At 42.2% G+C, this 14,638-nt stretch overlaps 1 protein-coding gene across 5 annotated transcripts in view; it reads right to left on the reverse strand.

Moving 5' to 3' along the window:
* SC35 (SR family splicing factor SC35) overlaps positions 1-9,320 on the reverse strand; it is an 82,378-nt gene extending 73,058 nt beyond the window's left edge. For all 5 annotated transcript variants that reach the window (XR_011040864.1, XR_011040863.1, XM_068356584.1 and 2 more), the window contains exon 1: positions 9,025-9,320. Coding sequence is in view for 3 of the 5 variants with exons in the window: in XM_068356584.1 (XP_068212685.1) it covers positions 9,025-9,206 (182 nt within the window). In the remaining 2 variants the exon portion in view is untranslated. The remainder of the gene's footprint in view (positions 1-9,024) is intronic.
* Between the last annotated feature and the right edge of the window lie 5,318 nt (positions 9,321-14,638).

Genomic DNA, 14,638 nt, shown 5'->3' on the forward strand with positions numbered 1-14,638 from the left:
TCCGTCCAGTGTCGCACCCCAGCCCGTGTCCGATGCGTCCGAGAAGAGACGGTGGTCGGAGGACTGAACAGCCAATGGTAGACCTTCCTTGAGAAGAATGCTGTTCTTCCACCACGTTAGAGTAGACCTCATCTCTTCGGAAACAGGAACTGAGCCCGTCTCTAGCGTCATGTCCTTTATCCAGTGAGCAGCTAGATGATACTGAAGGGGGCGGAGGTGGAGTCTCCCTAACTCGATGAACAGGGCCAGCGATGAAAGTGTCCCTGTTAGACTCATCCACTGCCTGACTAAGCATCGGTTCCTTCTCAGCATGCTCTGGATGCATTCTAGGGCTTGGAAGATCCTTGGGGCCGACGGACAAGTCCGAAAAGCTCGACTCTGAAGATCCATACCCAAGGAGACAATGGTCTGGGATGGAACGAGCTGAGACTCCTCAAAATTGACCAGGAGGCCCAGTTCCTTGGTCAGATCCATAGTCCATTTGAAAATCTCCAGACAGCGACGACTTGAGGGAGCTCTTAAAAGCCAGTCGTCTGACGGAGCCGGACACAAGATCATGATACTGCTGCACAGTCTGTAAACTGTCAATCATGGGCAAGCGAGGAAGTACAGTGACAACCCGAATCTGTCTAGACTGTCTGGGTCGTACAGACAACTCCTTAACGGGTTGCTGAGGTTGCCCACTGCGTCACAACAAGTCCCTTCTGTTGGTTGTTGAACGTCTTCCCCGTGACACATTGACTCCGTAAACAAAAAATCCTCTAACAAGGACTAAGCTTGGACTGCATGTCATGCAACACAGCTCAAGGTCTATGGGAGCAGGTGTGGTAACAGACGGGATTAGCGGCTGAAGTGTAACCATTACCTTCCCTGTAAGCATGTTATGCTTAAATAAAAGTCCATAAGAGGTTATGCAGCTAAAGGCTCCCTCCAAATGACAGAGTCCTCAAGGGAATATCAGAAGGAGGGAGAAAAGAACTTTCTCATCTACAGGGACCTTATCCTAGAAAAGCTAAGTTCTCTGAGTGAGGGTTCACTGGTGCAAAGCAGCAGACTAGAAGGCAACGTTATGAAACTGCTTGACAGTCTAGTGAGTTGGCAACAACCCAAGATGTGTTGAGAAGCATGCGGTAAGGTATGCAGAGCATGATGTATGCAGAGTATGCTGTATGCAGAGCATGCTGAATGCAGAGCATGCTGTATGCAGAGCATGTTGTATGCAGAGCATGCTGAATGCAGAGCATGCTGAATGCTGAGCATGTAGGAAGTAGAGCCTGCTGTAAGCAGAGCCTGCTGAAAGGAAAGCAGAGCGTGTGCATGGCGTTTAACATTTCTCAGAAATTCCATGACCAGTGCTAGAGTGCTTAATGCATGCTTGCATGGGGTTGAACCATGGTATGCTGAACAGCAGAGTCAGAACGAGCTGGAACAACAACAGAGGTTTCCTCAACTTGAGGGAAAACCTGAGGTTCAGACTGCATAGGCTGAACAACAGACGGAGCAGAAGGCAGGTGCAAGGGTGAAGGAGGTTGACTCCTAGCAAGAGTTGCACCCAAGGATTGTACCAGCTAAGCGGAGGACGGAGGCGGAGTAGTCCGTTCCTGTTCCTGAGAGATGAGTGGAGCATGAGAAGGTTGAGGCTGCGCAGAACAAGGTAAAGTTCTAGCAAGCTGAGGCTCCTGAGGCGCAAGTGCATGGTGTAGATGAGCTTGCCTAGATGATGGTTGAACTCGGTGCAGCGCTGGTTGAGCAGACAGACTCACGGAGGGGAGAGGTTGTTGTACCCCAACCGAGAGTTGCACCACTGGAGGAGCAGCAAGGGGAGGAGGAGGAAGAGTGTAACTCTCCTGATCCCAAAGCAAGGGTTGCCTTAAAGAAGGCTGAGGCTGAACAAACACTGTGAACAGCAAACTCCGAAAGTGGTTCAACATCGTACGCCTGGCAGATGGAGCTGCGACTGGGTGCAGCGAGTGCAGGCGGGTGCAGCACAGGCTGAACGGGTGCAGGAGGTTGGTGCACCACCGGTGCAGGCGGGTGCAGCATAGGCTGAACGGGTGCAGGAGGTTGGTGCACCACCGGTGCAGGCGGGTGCAGCACAGGCTGAACGGGTGCAGGAGGTTGGTGCACCACCGGTGCAGGCGGGTGCAGCACAGGCTGAACGGGTGCAGGAGGTTGGTGCACCACAGGTGCAGGAGGTGCAACACTCTCAGCACGACACTCACGCATCAAGTCCGAAAGCTGTGCTTGCATGGACTGTAGAAGAGTCCACAACATCGTACGCCTGGCAGATGGTGTTGCGACTGGGTGCAGCGAGTGCAGGCGGGTGCAGCACAGGCTGAACGGGTGCAGCCGGGTTGTTGAACTTTACTTCGTACGTCTGGCATAGGTCTGGACTTTACGTTTAAGAGGTCTTGAGACCTGAGACCAGCGTAACTCTGCCTTTATTTTCTCCTCTAAATCTCTTCTGCAGACGAGCAAAATAAGGGCTCAATCGTCTGCGGGTGGGAGTGACGGTCTCGGTAAGACACGCCCACAACCACCGAGGATACTTCTGTGCGCCGATCAAGGCCTGCCGAACCCTTATGCCCTTCGACATTGCTTCTCCCCTGGGCTTGGGAGCTTGCAAGAGGTCCCGGACTGGGAGGACGACTGGCGCGCACAAAAGTACCCTCACGCATAACACTGACATACTTTGCGCTAATCACTTATCACTTTGATTTCTGTTTGCACTTATTTCACTGAACTCGAAACTTTAAGTGGTTTGTACCTGAAACACGCAATTCTATCCTTCTCAAAAGTTAGTAATTGCGAAAACAGAATTACAATGTAACAGAAAAATCTAATGAAAGAAAATTCAGTGGCTGGAAAGAGACTAAACACTAGATCACTCTAGAAACGTTTAGTTTCTTCCCCTAAAGAGACTAGGGAAAAGAGCAAAACGATAACGACGTTACTCGTACGCCTGGCAGGCTTGAGGGAAACGTTTATCCTCTTTCTCCCTCCGTCTCTATCTCTCTCTCTTGACTTAGAACCTGAGAGAAGAGCCCAATCATATATATCGTTAAAACATATTATTGTTAAAGGAAAAAACTGAAATATTTCCCAAAATGAAAAGTTCCTTATTAGGATCAAAACCATAAGTTAAGAAAGAATGAACAAAACGCTAGACACGGTTACTCTTACTGCAATGTGAAACCGTGAACATTCTTTCTCTATCGTAACGATAGAGTGCAAGTTGAAACGTTCTGAACGTCAACAACTGCCGAGACAAACAAAACGTTAGTTCAACTTTGAAAAAGTACGAGACTATCAAAGAAATTCTTTCAAAGACCTTAAAATAGCATAATATGTTAACAGGTAAAACCGAAATGACGGGCTCACGATAATAAACTTCGGTACCAAGAAAAGACCGCCTACTATTAGGAAGGTCGAATATAAACAAATATAAAAATTAATTTTAATAAGTTTATAATAAAAGGAAGTTAATCGAAGAGGCCTATAAGAGGCGGAGAGATATAAAATAAATCTATAACTTTTGTTAAGCAAAATTAAGAAAGAGAGTCTATACTCTCTTAGACACCAACACTTCCGTCTAAGGGAAGGGTCGGCCATTGAAAGGTGAACGAGAGTTCATACTCTCTTCGTCACCAAAAATAATCAAATTAATTCCAAAAGCTAACTAAGCTAAAATAGAAGTTTCCAGTAAAGCGACAGCCGAAATCAAAGAGAAATACTTCACCAAAGTCGTGAAAATACTCCAAGAACATAAGCGTATCCCAGAACGTCTTGTCAGAAGCACGACAGAGGAATAATTGAGGAGGTGTCAACAAGAAGTACTTGAGTACCTGGCCACAGGTGGCGCTGGTAAGAACACCCCCTTCTAGTATTGTGATAGCTGGCGTATCCCTCCATAGAATTCTGTCGGGCAACAGAGTTGACAGCTACATGATTATCGGGTAAGTTTAATATTGAAAATTATATCTTTATCAACTACAGTATTCAATTGCGACGGAAATAAAGGTCATCTTCAAAGAAAGTTTTTCAATATAAAATGCCATTTCTTTATCTAAAGTTTTCCCCGTATTGTGGTGCGGGAGTGTATAATAAAGGTTTTGGGCCAAGGGAATGTAGTTTCTTGAGACAGGCGATATCTTTCTTATTACAGGTCAAGTAGTTTTTCTTTACAGTATTAGAAAAAATTTTCTCTATGGCCTGATACATCATATGTAGTTAGTTTATCATTTTACATATGATTTACTTTTACCACAGCAATATTTTCCAAGTTAAGCCCAGTCCCCACAACAGTCACAGAAAGCTCTTGCTTAGTTTCAAAATTTCCAAAATACATAGAGCCTGTGTCGTCCCAGGTTATGATGGATACATTTTTGCTATTAATGCGACTTTTATTTATGCTGTTCCATCCAGATACATACGTACTTCTCGGTTAAGTTTGTAGTTGGTTGGGACATCCTGTACAGTTGCATTTAAGGGGACCGTCCGCCATTTTTTTTAACGATTTAAAATGCACAATTACTGAGTATGTTTTAGTTTTAGACATATAATACCTTCATCATATAAAAATTTCAAGTCATTTGATCACAAGCTTTTTTATTTATTACCAAAAATCATGATTTTTATAAAAATTCTAGGTACATTTTTCTCAACTAATATGACACCAATTGTATTGAAAATCATACCATTTAAACTTCTTAATACAGTAATTCTAATATTTGTGAGACAGATTTTCGATTCTTTTTTTTTTAGTGATTTCTTTTCTTAATTTCTTTCGTCTATATGTAGAATAATCATGAAAAAAGAAAAGGGAAAATCAAAATTCTGGTAATTATTATTATTCTTTTCAATATCTTTCTCTCAAAAATCGAACAACAAATAAGTGAGAAAAACGTACCTAAGTGTGAGTATGTTTTAGTTATGAGCTCCCAAAGATTTGCTATAAATTTTTGCCATTTTTCTTAGAAAAATCAGGATGAAATTATGATGACTTTACTTTATACTTATATTGTTTATTCCTACATGAAGGATCCTAAACGAGGTATTTAAACACTACACATGGTGTAAGGGTGTCATGAGTTGCCTGGGGCCCCTCTCATTTTTGCCAGTTTTAGTTAGCATGTTCCAGCTTTGTACTCTTTTTTTTCATATTTCCCTCTCTTTTTGGTTCTTTTTTGTTGCTCTCTGCTTACTTTTTGTTCTTTCTTTGAAATCAGGTAACATTGGCCTTGCTATAAAGTTCACAAGGACGTGAAATCACAAGGTATATACGAACTGCAAATAAACACACATGCAATGTAACTTCTATATGTCTTTGGAAACTCAGGCTGTTCTTCTCATAGATCGTAGTTCATTTGCCTACCCTCTATCAATGCCTTTCATCTCTGCCAGACGTATGAGTGAAAAAAATTGGTATATAAATGAACAAAAAAAATAAACATGTAAAGACATTTCTGTCAACTCAGTCAAGTAGACAATGCAGTAAAGATGATGTCATCATTAAAAGATCGCTATATCTTCATTATTTGTAAAAATAATTGGCTGAAACTTCTGGAGTGCATGTACAAAACATTTCTGTAAACATAAAAGCAATAAAACCATTTTCAATTTCTGAAAGCTACGTCAAAACACCATAACGGACGGTCCCCTTAATACAGCTGTGATAATTATCATATGTTAGGTAGGAAAAAGGTCATTATAATGCAACGGTCGCTGAAGCCACGCCAAATTACTCATTCATAAAATTTCCCCTAAGCATTGCTTCCTGGAGACTAAAAAACCACCCGTTAAACAGCGCTCCGTTCATTATCAGCTATTGGCACAAGCTTCAAAATTTAGTAATGTTCTAACTTAGGTTTTTGCTAATCTCAACACCTGCATTCTTACCCTTGTTAAGATCGTAGTTCATTGGGACACGTCCTCGAATTATGCCAAACAATTATTTGTTATACATACAACCAAAAATTAGGTTAGGAGGATTAAGGCAGTCAATCAGACCACCCAACCAACCTTTCTTTTCTATGCGCTTGTAGGCCAGGTTTTGTTGGCCACATGATTTCAATATTTTAACCTACCACTTCGACCCAAGATTGACCAGACTGAGGTCGGCCTTTCTAACGCTAACCGCCGTAATGGACAGATGCCTACCCTATAGTTTTTTCTTTGAGTGATGTGGTTGAATTTATTACTGTACTCATATCAATCATCTTGATGCTTTGAGGATTTCGGTTTTAAGCGACTACGAACAATAAGGTAATCCCTTTATACTTTTATTATCACGGTGGTCCAGATACAATTTAGTGTTGCCCATCGTTTCTAGTGTCAGAAAGAGATTTGTGATTCACTTTATCATAATATAAGGATTTATTTATGATTTCGTTTTAGTTTGACCTGGGAAGGGTTTCTGCGGGCTTGATCCTTGCTAGGAGGGTTATGACCTGGGAACTACTAGGATAGGTTATGTGAATTTGTTAGGTTCTGTGGCCTCTAATAATCTAACTAGGTGTAGTGAGCTGGGAAGGAGGTCAGGGGGCAAGGCCGCCAAGAGGTTGTGACCTGGGAAGGGGGTCTGGGGATAAGACCCAGATAGGGGTTGTGATCTGGGAACTATTAATTTAGTTAGGTGGGTTTGTTACGTTCTGTGGCCTTTTACAACTCTCGCTAGGGGGTTGACTTAAGCTGGGGGTCCCGCGGGGGGGGGGGGGGGGGGGGAGGAGTTGTGACCTGGGAACAATTAGATTAGGTTGTGACCTGGGAAGGGAGATGGGGGGTTTCTCCCTTAGGGATTGTGACCTGGGAAGGTGATCCAGGGGTTTGTGACCTGGGAAGGTGATCCAGGGGTTTGTGACCTGGGAACTACTAGGTTAGATTGGTAGGGTTTAGTAGGTTATGTGGCCTTTTAGTAATCTTGTCAAGTATTAAATAAAGTTTTGACCTGTTTTAGCACACCCAAAGTCCAGGTTCCCCCCTGTCTGTTGGGATGGAGTTGTTCCAATCTTATACAATGTGTTTCTAGTAAATACGCTGTTCAGATACACAAAAGAAAATTTTAGTTATCTGATATATGAAATGCCAAGCATAAAACTTGGGTTTTCTCGATGTTCCAACACGTTTCTTGTTGGCTATTCTCGTATGTTTACGACATTCATGGTCCTAATATGTATTATTGGGACAAACATTTACAAAACTAGTGAATTAAATAACATTTAGTTGTAATAATTCCCATTTACAAACAAAAAAATTCCCATTTATAATAAAAAAAAAAAGGTCATTATCTTACTCCGTTTCCTGGTATTCCCAACCCTGCCCCAACAAACTACGGTTTCATTGTATATTATTCCATGGTAATGTAACCTAGGAAAAAAACTACTGTTTCTTATAGAAAAAATTACGCTCTCTTCGAAAAGGACACTCGTTCCCGTCGCAAATTAATAGTTTCAGAAATAAATATACATCTATATCCTCCAATAATGGGGGACCCCCAGTGGGAACTCGGAGTTTTGGGTGGGGAAAACATACTGGGGAATCGATATATAAACGTAAACCAAGCCTTTTCTTCTCTATACATTACCTTCTTGAAATTATAATAACTGGAGGAAAATACAAAACAGTATATCTGAATAAACTTTGGAGGCGCCGTTGCAAAGATTGTGTCATGAAAAAATACAGTAACCAGTGCTGCCAACGTCCGATGTAGATCAAATGTTATTTTGTGACCTGTCATACTACTAGGCTAGGTTAGGTGGGTTTGTTAGGTTCTGTGCCCTTTTTGTACATTTTATATATTGAGTAAAACTTATATGGAGAAATTATTTAATATATGGAAATATCTATCATTACTATCTTTAGTAATGTCAACGTGCCGTTGGTAACTCAGTGTACCATACGTCAACGTTGGTAACACTGTGTATTATTGGTAACGTTGCTAATGTTATCGTTCGTTCGTAAGAGAAGTGACACCGTCCATCTTAAAGTTATCCGAATTGGTTGATCTGTTTGTTTCCGATTGAAATGAACATCAAATTCGCTTAATTCACGTTATTTACTATAGGTAAACAATTATATATCGTTTCCCCACTATGTTTTCCCCACCCAAAACCCCGAGTTCCCACTGGGGGTCCCCCATTATCGTAGGATATAGATGTATATATATTTCTGAAACTATTCATTTGCGACGGAAACGAGTGTCATTTTTGAAGAGATCGTAATTTTTTCTGTAAGATACAGTAGTTTTTTCCCAGGTTACATTACCATGGAATAATATACAAAATTACCCAAACTACAAAGGCTCCACAATATCGAAGGGCAAGGTATGTTAAAACGAGATCAGTTGCATGGCAAAAATGTCGTCATTGCCCAAGAGGGGAGAATACAAGAGCCAAAAACCAGGGTGGTGGTATGAAATGTTAGTTTTTACTAGGAAAAATTTCCCCGACCATAAGTACAATAATAACAGCCTTTTTTTCCCCTATAGCGGCCAATTGTCTGCCACAGTTCCTATGCACCTGAAGGCTACCTGCAGTTGGTATTAGGGTCAAGAACTGCATAAGCTTTAAATGCCTAAGGTGAACTGCAGAGGCTTATTCACAGCACTCCCCATGCAGGGATGAACCCCTAACATACTGGAGCATTGAAAAGTATTAGCAGGAACACGGTAAATTGGGTTATTGGGCTCGATGTTTACCAAGGAAGTGATGGGGCACACGGCCAAATACGTACCCACGAGGTCTGAGGTAGAAGAAAATGGTAGTGTATCCACCCGTACATAACCTGGCTTACACAATAACAGGTCAATTGTCATTCAGAATTTGACAACAGCAAATACAAAAATAACACCCGCTAGTACCGCTCCAAAAGGTTACAGTACCGGTATATAGTGGGCAGACCAGCGTGGTCTACTACGTTATGCTAAGAAATACAAGATATATCATACATCTATCAATATGGAGTGTAAAAGGTTACCATTCAACCTTCTCTTCGGCATAAAGTAGAGATATAAATGACTACACTCACCTGACAAATGCGAATCCTCGGCTTTCGCGTGAAAATCTGTCGCGTGGTATGTAGACATCACCAATCTCTCCATACTTTTCGAAGGAACGCCGTAAATCCTCGGGCGTTGTTCTGTAGGTTAAATTGTCAACTTTTAGGCTAGTCATCCCCTTTATGTCGGGGGGACCCCGGCCGTAGCTCATGTCCGAAATTTTGAAGGTTTGGGGGGACGCACTAAAAGAACAAAATATTTAGCACTGCACGGCGTTATTCCAAGATGGTGTTCCGGGATCTGATCTATCTGATGTGAACTATAAGAGAACGAAGGATGCAAAAATTCGCGTCGCCTCAGTTGAAACAAATGAGCATCGACCCGGTTGGAGTCGAGGTAATAGACGCCGAATTGCCTGTCTACTTATGGATCCTATTATCGAACTCTTCATAATATGATGTGTTTCAAAATATTTTTCAGCATAGAGGGAGCCCTATACCCTCAAACTTGCGGTTAGAGTTAAATAGGTTTTTTTTTATTTAATCATATTTGATAATGTCATTATATACATTGTGTTCTTTATATGCGCATCTCACTCTTAAGCACCTGGTCTTATCTTCTTATAGGTAAAATATATTGAATTGTTGCTAACCGGTGAATATTTTGGCGGGCCTGAAATGGCGGGAAAGGTGTATCAATGAGATACTGTACAATTTATCACACATGCCTCTGATGTAAGTTTTTTTTTACCAAACTTCTGATAATAGACACTAATTCTGATTTTCTAAGTTCATCCTATACGCCCATTGGGCAGGCCTTCCTTTATTCACAACCATTCCTATTTATATATCTCCATGGCGTCAATGACCTTAGATGTCACGTTGCATGAAAACTTTAAATCAATCAATCAATTTATGTATCTACGAATCCACAGTAAATCTAGAAGGGATTATGTTCGTTCGTCTTCCACATTTCTTTTACAGGCTCAACTCATCCCTGAAAGAGACTTATCTACTTGTCTGTACTTTGACAGTTACATTGTTGCATATCAGATAAAAACACTAATTCAATTTCTTTTTCCTATAATATATGTTAGTTTAGACACTGCCATGAATCAAGGTTCGATTTGCATACTACAAGATTTTTGTTTTTCTTTTTCATAATTCTTGTCATCTTTTGCATCAAGTAAATAATCCTGATTACAACATGTGCTATATCATTATGCTATACATGTTTTTTTTTTTTTTTTTACAATGTTCAATACTACACAGATTTTTATAATCTTTATTCCGACTGTGATCAAATTGGTTAACTTTTAGTGTGGTCATTTGGTACCCGAATAGGGTAATTAGACCCACATTAAAGCTAATATATTGGTCCTCTTCTGATTACCAAGGCAGTTACATGGAAGCGCGCTATACAATTAACAGAGTGGTTAATATGAAAACTTGTAATTGTGAAGATCTAGATGATTTCCCCACTCCCTCCACATCCACTTGAAAGCATTTACGAACACACTCACACCCCGATTGCCAGGAAAGCATCTTTGACAATCCGCCATAGTCCGCAATTTACGGAGGCTTCTACTGCTTCTTGACTGAGACCTTTCCAGGGATTCGTCACTCTTGCTGCAAAGAAGGACTTCCTTGGTGATGGTTGCTGCTGCACTTGAAGCTTCATGCTGCAGCCTTGGGTGTCAGTGCTGAGTAAAAGCTTAAACATAGTTACCATAAATACTGCATTCTCTTTCAAACCAAACTTGGTCGAATCCATGTAAGATCTTGTAGGCGTGAATAATGTCGGATCTCTCTGTCTCCTAAACTCTAGGGTTGGTAGACCTAGTGCTGGGATGCGTTCTGTATAGGAGAGTGAGGATAGCCCTTGTACTAATCTGGTGGCTCACCATTGCATATCCTCAAGTGCATCTTTATCTCGTTTGAGTTTTGGGGACCAGACTACAGAAGCATATTCTAAATGTGGTTGAATGAGACTCTTTAAAGGTTTAAACGCCGCTCAAGAATGGAAGAGACAAGGGACAGTGACCTTGCCCTAGAGACTGATCATATATACATATTACCAGCGCCCAAACTCTCTTTCCACCCAAGCCAGGACCAAAGAGAGCCAGGCAAGGACTGCGGATGAATGAGCAGATAGACCATTAGGCTCCATCAAACTCGCCATCCTTAACTCACAAGGATGGTGAGGTTAGAGACATTAAAGAAACTAACAAGTTTGAGCAGGACTCGAACCCCAGTCTGGCGATCACCCGTCAAGGACGTTTCCTGAGGAAGGACGACTTGTCTAGGACTGAGAACATATGTTTTGGTGAACCGAGAACTCTGTTTGCCTTGTTTATCTGAGATTGGAGAGCATGAGCTTTAGGTCGATGATAATGCCCAGATCTTTCTCTTTTGTTGTGCAAGTGAGTGTGTGCATCTCTCTCTATTTCTGATGTTTGCATGGTGTAGTCATGTCTAGGATTCTTTGTCCCAAGGTGCATTGCCTTGCACTTTTCTAGGTGATAAAGCATTTGCATCGTGTGTCCATTGTTGCAGCTGGTCAAGATCCTGCTGGTGGTTGGACTGATGTGCTTTGTGCATGTCTGAGATAGCCTGGTTACTGGTAGATGGTGTCGTCTGCAAACATGAAAATGTAGTTCTGCAAAAGGTCTGGGAAGTTGGAAACAAAAAGCAAGAAGATGAGGCCCATAACTGTACCTTGAGGCACACAGCTCCTGACATCGGCCCATTCAGAGAAGCTTCCGTTGACTGAGACTTGCTGTTGTCGTGACATTAGGAAGTGTGGAATCCACTTCAATGGGCTGTTTTTTATGCCAAAGGTCTCAATCTGGCCTAGCAAACGTTCATGGATGACCTTATCAAAGACCTTGGCATAGTCCAGAAACATTATCTCAACTGGTAGATTGTGATTCAGCACTTCAGTTCATAAATCTAGGGCTTTGAGAAGGGTTGTGACAGTGGATTTGCCCGAGATAAACCCTTGTTCCCTGTAAAGCGGTACATTGGTTTTCAGATGCTCGATAATGTCTTCCAAGATGATCCTTTCCAATACCTTACATACAACTGATGTTAGAGACATGGGCCTATAATTCGCTGGGTGAGTATTGTTGCCTTTTTTAATATTGGGATCACTGTGGTAATCTCCCACTGCTTGGGCACTTCACCTTTTAATATGCTTTGCCTGAAAAGGATACTCAATGGGTAGGTCAAGACCTCCGCCACCTCGTTCGACACCCTGGGGTGGATCATGTCCAGACCTGGTGACTTGCCTATTCTGAGTGCCTGCAGTTTTTTTCCAAACTCCCTCCTCTGTGATGACGATTTGCAGCTCTGACTGCAAGGGCTTTAGAGTGAAGTCAGCATGTGTGACAAATTTTCATCTGTGAAGATGCTGTAGTACTGCCGGTTGAGTATGTCAGCCCTGACATTGTCATCTGATACAAAGTTGCCATTTCTCTCCCATAGATCTGCCAGCATTGTTTTTGTTATGTGTCTGTTGTTCACATAGTTCCAGAAGGCTTTGCTATTTGACTTGGCCTCTTTAGCTAGCTTTCGTACAAAGCCCATATGAGCTTTCCTTGTGGCATGGGTTGCTTCATTTCTAGCAGCAATGTAAGTTAGATAGTCCTGCCCAACTTTAGTGTCGAGATAACGAATTCATGCATGATATTTCCTTTTCCCTTTGTGTATGGCTTTCTTGTTCATCCACAGAGGTTTCTTCATCGGTCCCAAGTAGGGTCTTTTGGGTGGTGTGTTGCGAATTACTGCTTCCATGATTGCATTGTCAAATTTATCAGCCATCTTCTGTGTTGTTCTTCCCTGGGGCTTCTCCCAGTTTCCCTGTAGTTCTTGCTTGATAGCTGTGTAGTCTGCTTTCTTGTAGTTCAGAGCTAGTTTGCTGAGTGGTGATTGTCGAGTCCCAAATATCAAGCTACATGTAATCCCAATATGATCGCTTGCTCCTAAATGGTTGAGGTTTCTTAGTTGTTCAATCATTTCCTGTTCATTAGTGAAGTGCAAGTCATCTAGAGTTGGTGTCTGGCCCATAAGATATCTTGTTGGCTTCGTGATGTGTTGATACAGGAAGGCATCTCTAACACCCAAAATATTTTGTCAGAGTATTGTCTTGCATTGTGTGGTATTTCTGGGTTGGGTGTCCAGTTTATAGCTGGGTGGTTGAAATCGCCTACGAATAGTCAGTGTGAGAAGTTTCCTGCAGATGCCCACCTCAAGGAGCTGTATAGAGCGTTATCGTACCTCTCTGCTACCAACGGGCTTCCACTACGATATATGCATCCCATCAAGTCTTGCGTTATCTGTGCCATGTGCTGTCCCAGTATGAGTTCGTGCAGTCTGGGAAAACGTGCCTCACTTTGAATCTGGATTTGACATAGATGCATGTGCCTCTGGTTTCAGTTGCTGTAATGTCACTAATTAACAAATCAAACCTAGGTATTGCCATCATGGGTGGGTCTGGTAAGGGCAAGTGTGAGTGCAATGATGTTGTAGTCCTTTCTGCTGTTTAGATCCAGAAGAGTGTCGTATTTTCTTATTAGTAAGTACAGTAGTAGATCTTGAGATTGCCTGTCTTGGTGGTGATGCTATGGCTGTCTGGTTTGTTTACATCAGGGTGCTTGGTGCTTCCGCGATCTGGTCCTCCTGATAATCCAGTTTTTCTCTGGTTGCTCCCCTCTGCGTTTCTTGAGGTTTTTTTTATGCTTGCATTCGGATCTTGGTTAGATCTGATCTTATGTAGATCTTACGGTACACTTCATTTGTGCTTGATCTGGGTTCCTTAGCCGTAGCCAGAATTTGCTTCTTGTCACTTAGTGACTCTAGTTCGATTTTCCGAAGCGTTCATCCGTTTGATATGTCATCTCGTGGTTTGCCCAATCTTGTAGACTTCTTTACTTTGATAGTTAACTTGAACTCATCCCTGAACATCTCAATCCTCCTTGTGTTTACTTGGGGTGAGTCCTGGTTTACTTCTGGGGCATTTGAGGTAATCAAGTTAAGCTTCCTCTTCTCAGTGACTTCTAGTTCAGTGAGGCCTTGTCTTAACTGCCTGGTGTCTGGTACTGTTTGGGCTGTGGTGCTGAATGAAACAAGCTTCCTCTCCATTGCCTGTAGTGTTGCATTAGTTTTAGCATCTGCCTTCTCAATCTTTTCCTACACGTCTGAGTGGAGGGCAGCAATGTATGGTGATGCATCTCTGTCTCCCCCCATGAGTCTATCCTCTATCTTTGCAAGTCTCTTATTCAAACTTGATCGGATCCCCTCGATTTTGTTGTCAGTGCTTGATAAAGAATCCTTAATCTTTGAGATTTCAGATTCGTTCTCTCGGCCTCGTGTAGTGAGGGTATCCTCTGAGCTTCTAATGTCCTACTGGTCTCATTGGATAGCCAGTATTTGTAAGTGTAATGTCTTGGCTCCCCTCCTGCAAAATATGCAGTACTATGAGCAGCTATCCTTGTCTCCATCCTCCTGGAGTGCATTATACAGCCTGTTTGACATCATCTGACTCTTGGCATGATGCCAATTCAGGCATACCTCAAATTTGATTGCCTTGACACTTTCCGACACCCACTTGCTACATGTACCACACTTGCTCTCATTAGGATTA

Source organism: Palaemon carinicauda, chromosome 2, assembly GCF_036898095.1.
Source record: "Palaemon carinicauda isolate YSFRI2023 chromosome 2, ASM3689809v2, whole genome shotgun sequence".
NCBI lineage: Eukaryota > Metazoa > Arthropoda > Malacostraca > Decapoda > Palaemonidae > Palaemon > Palaemon carinicauda.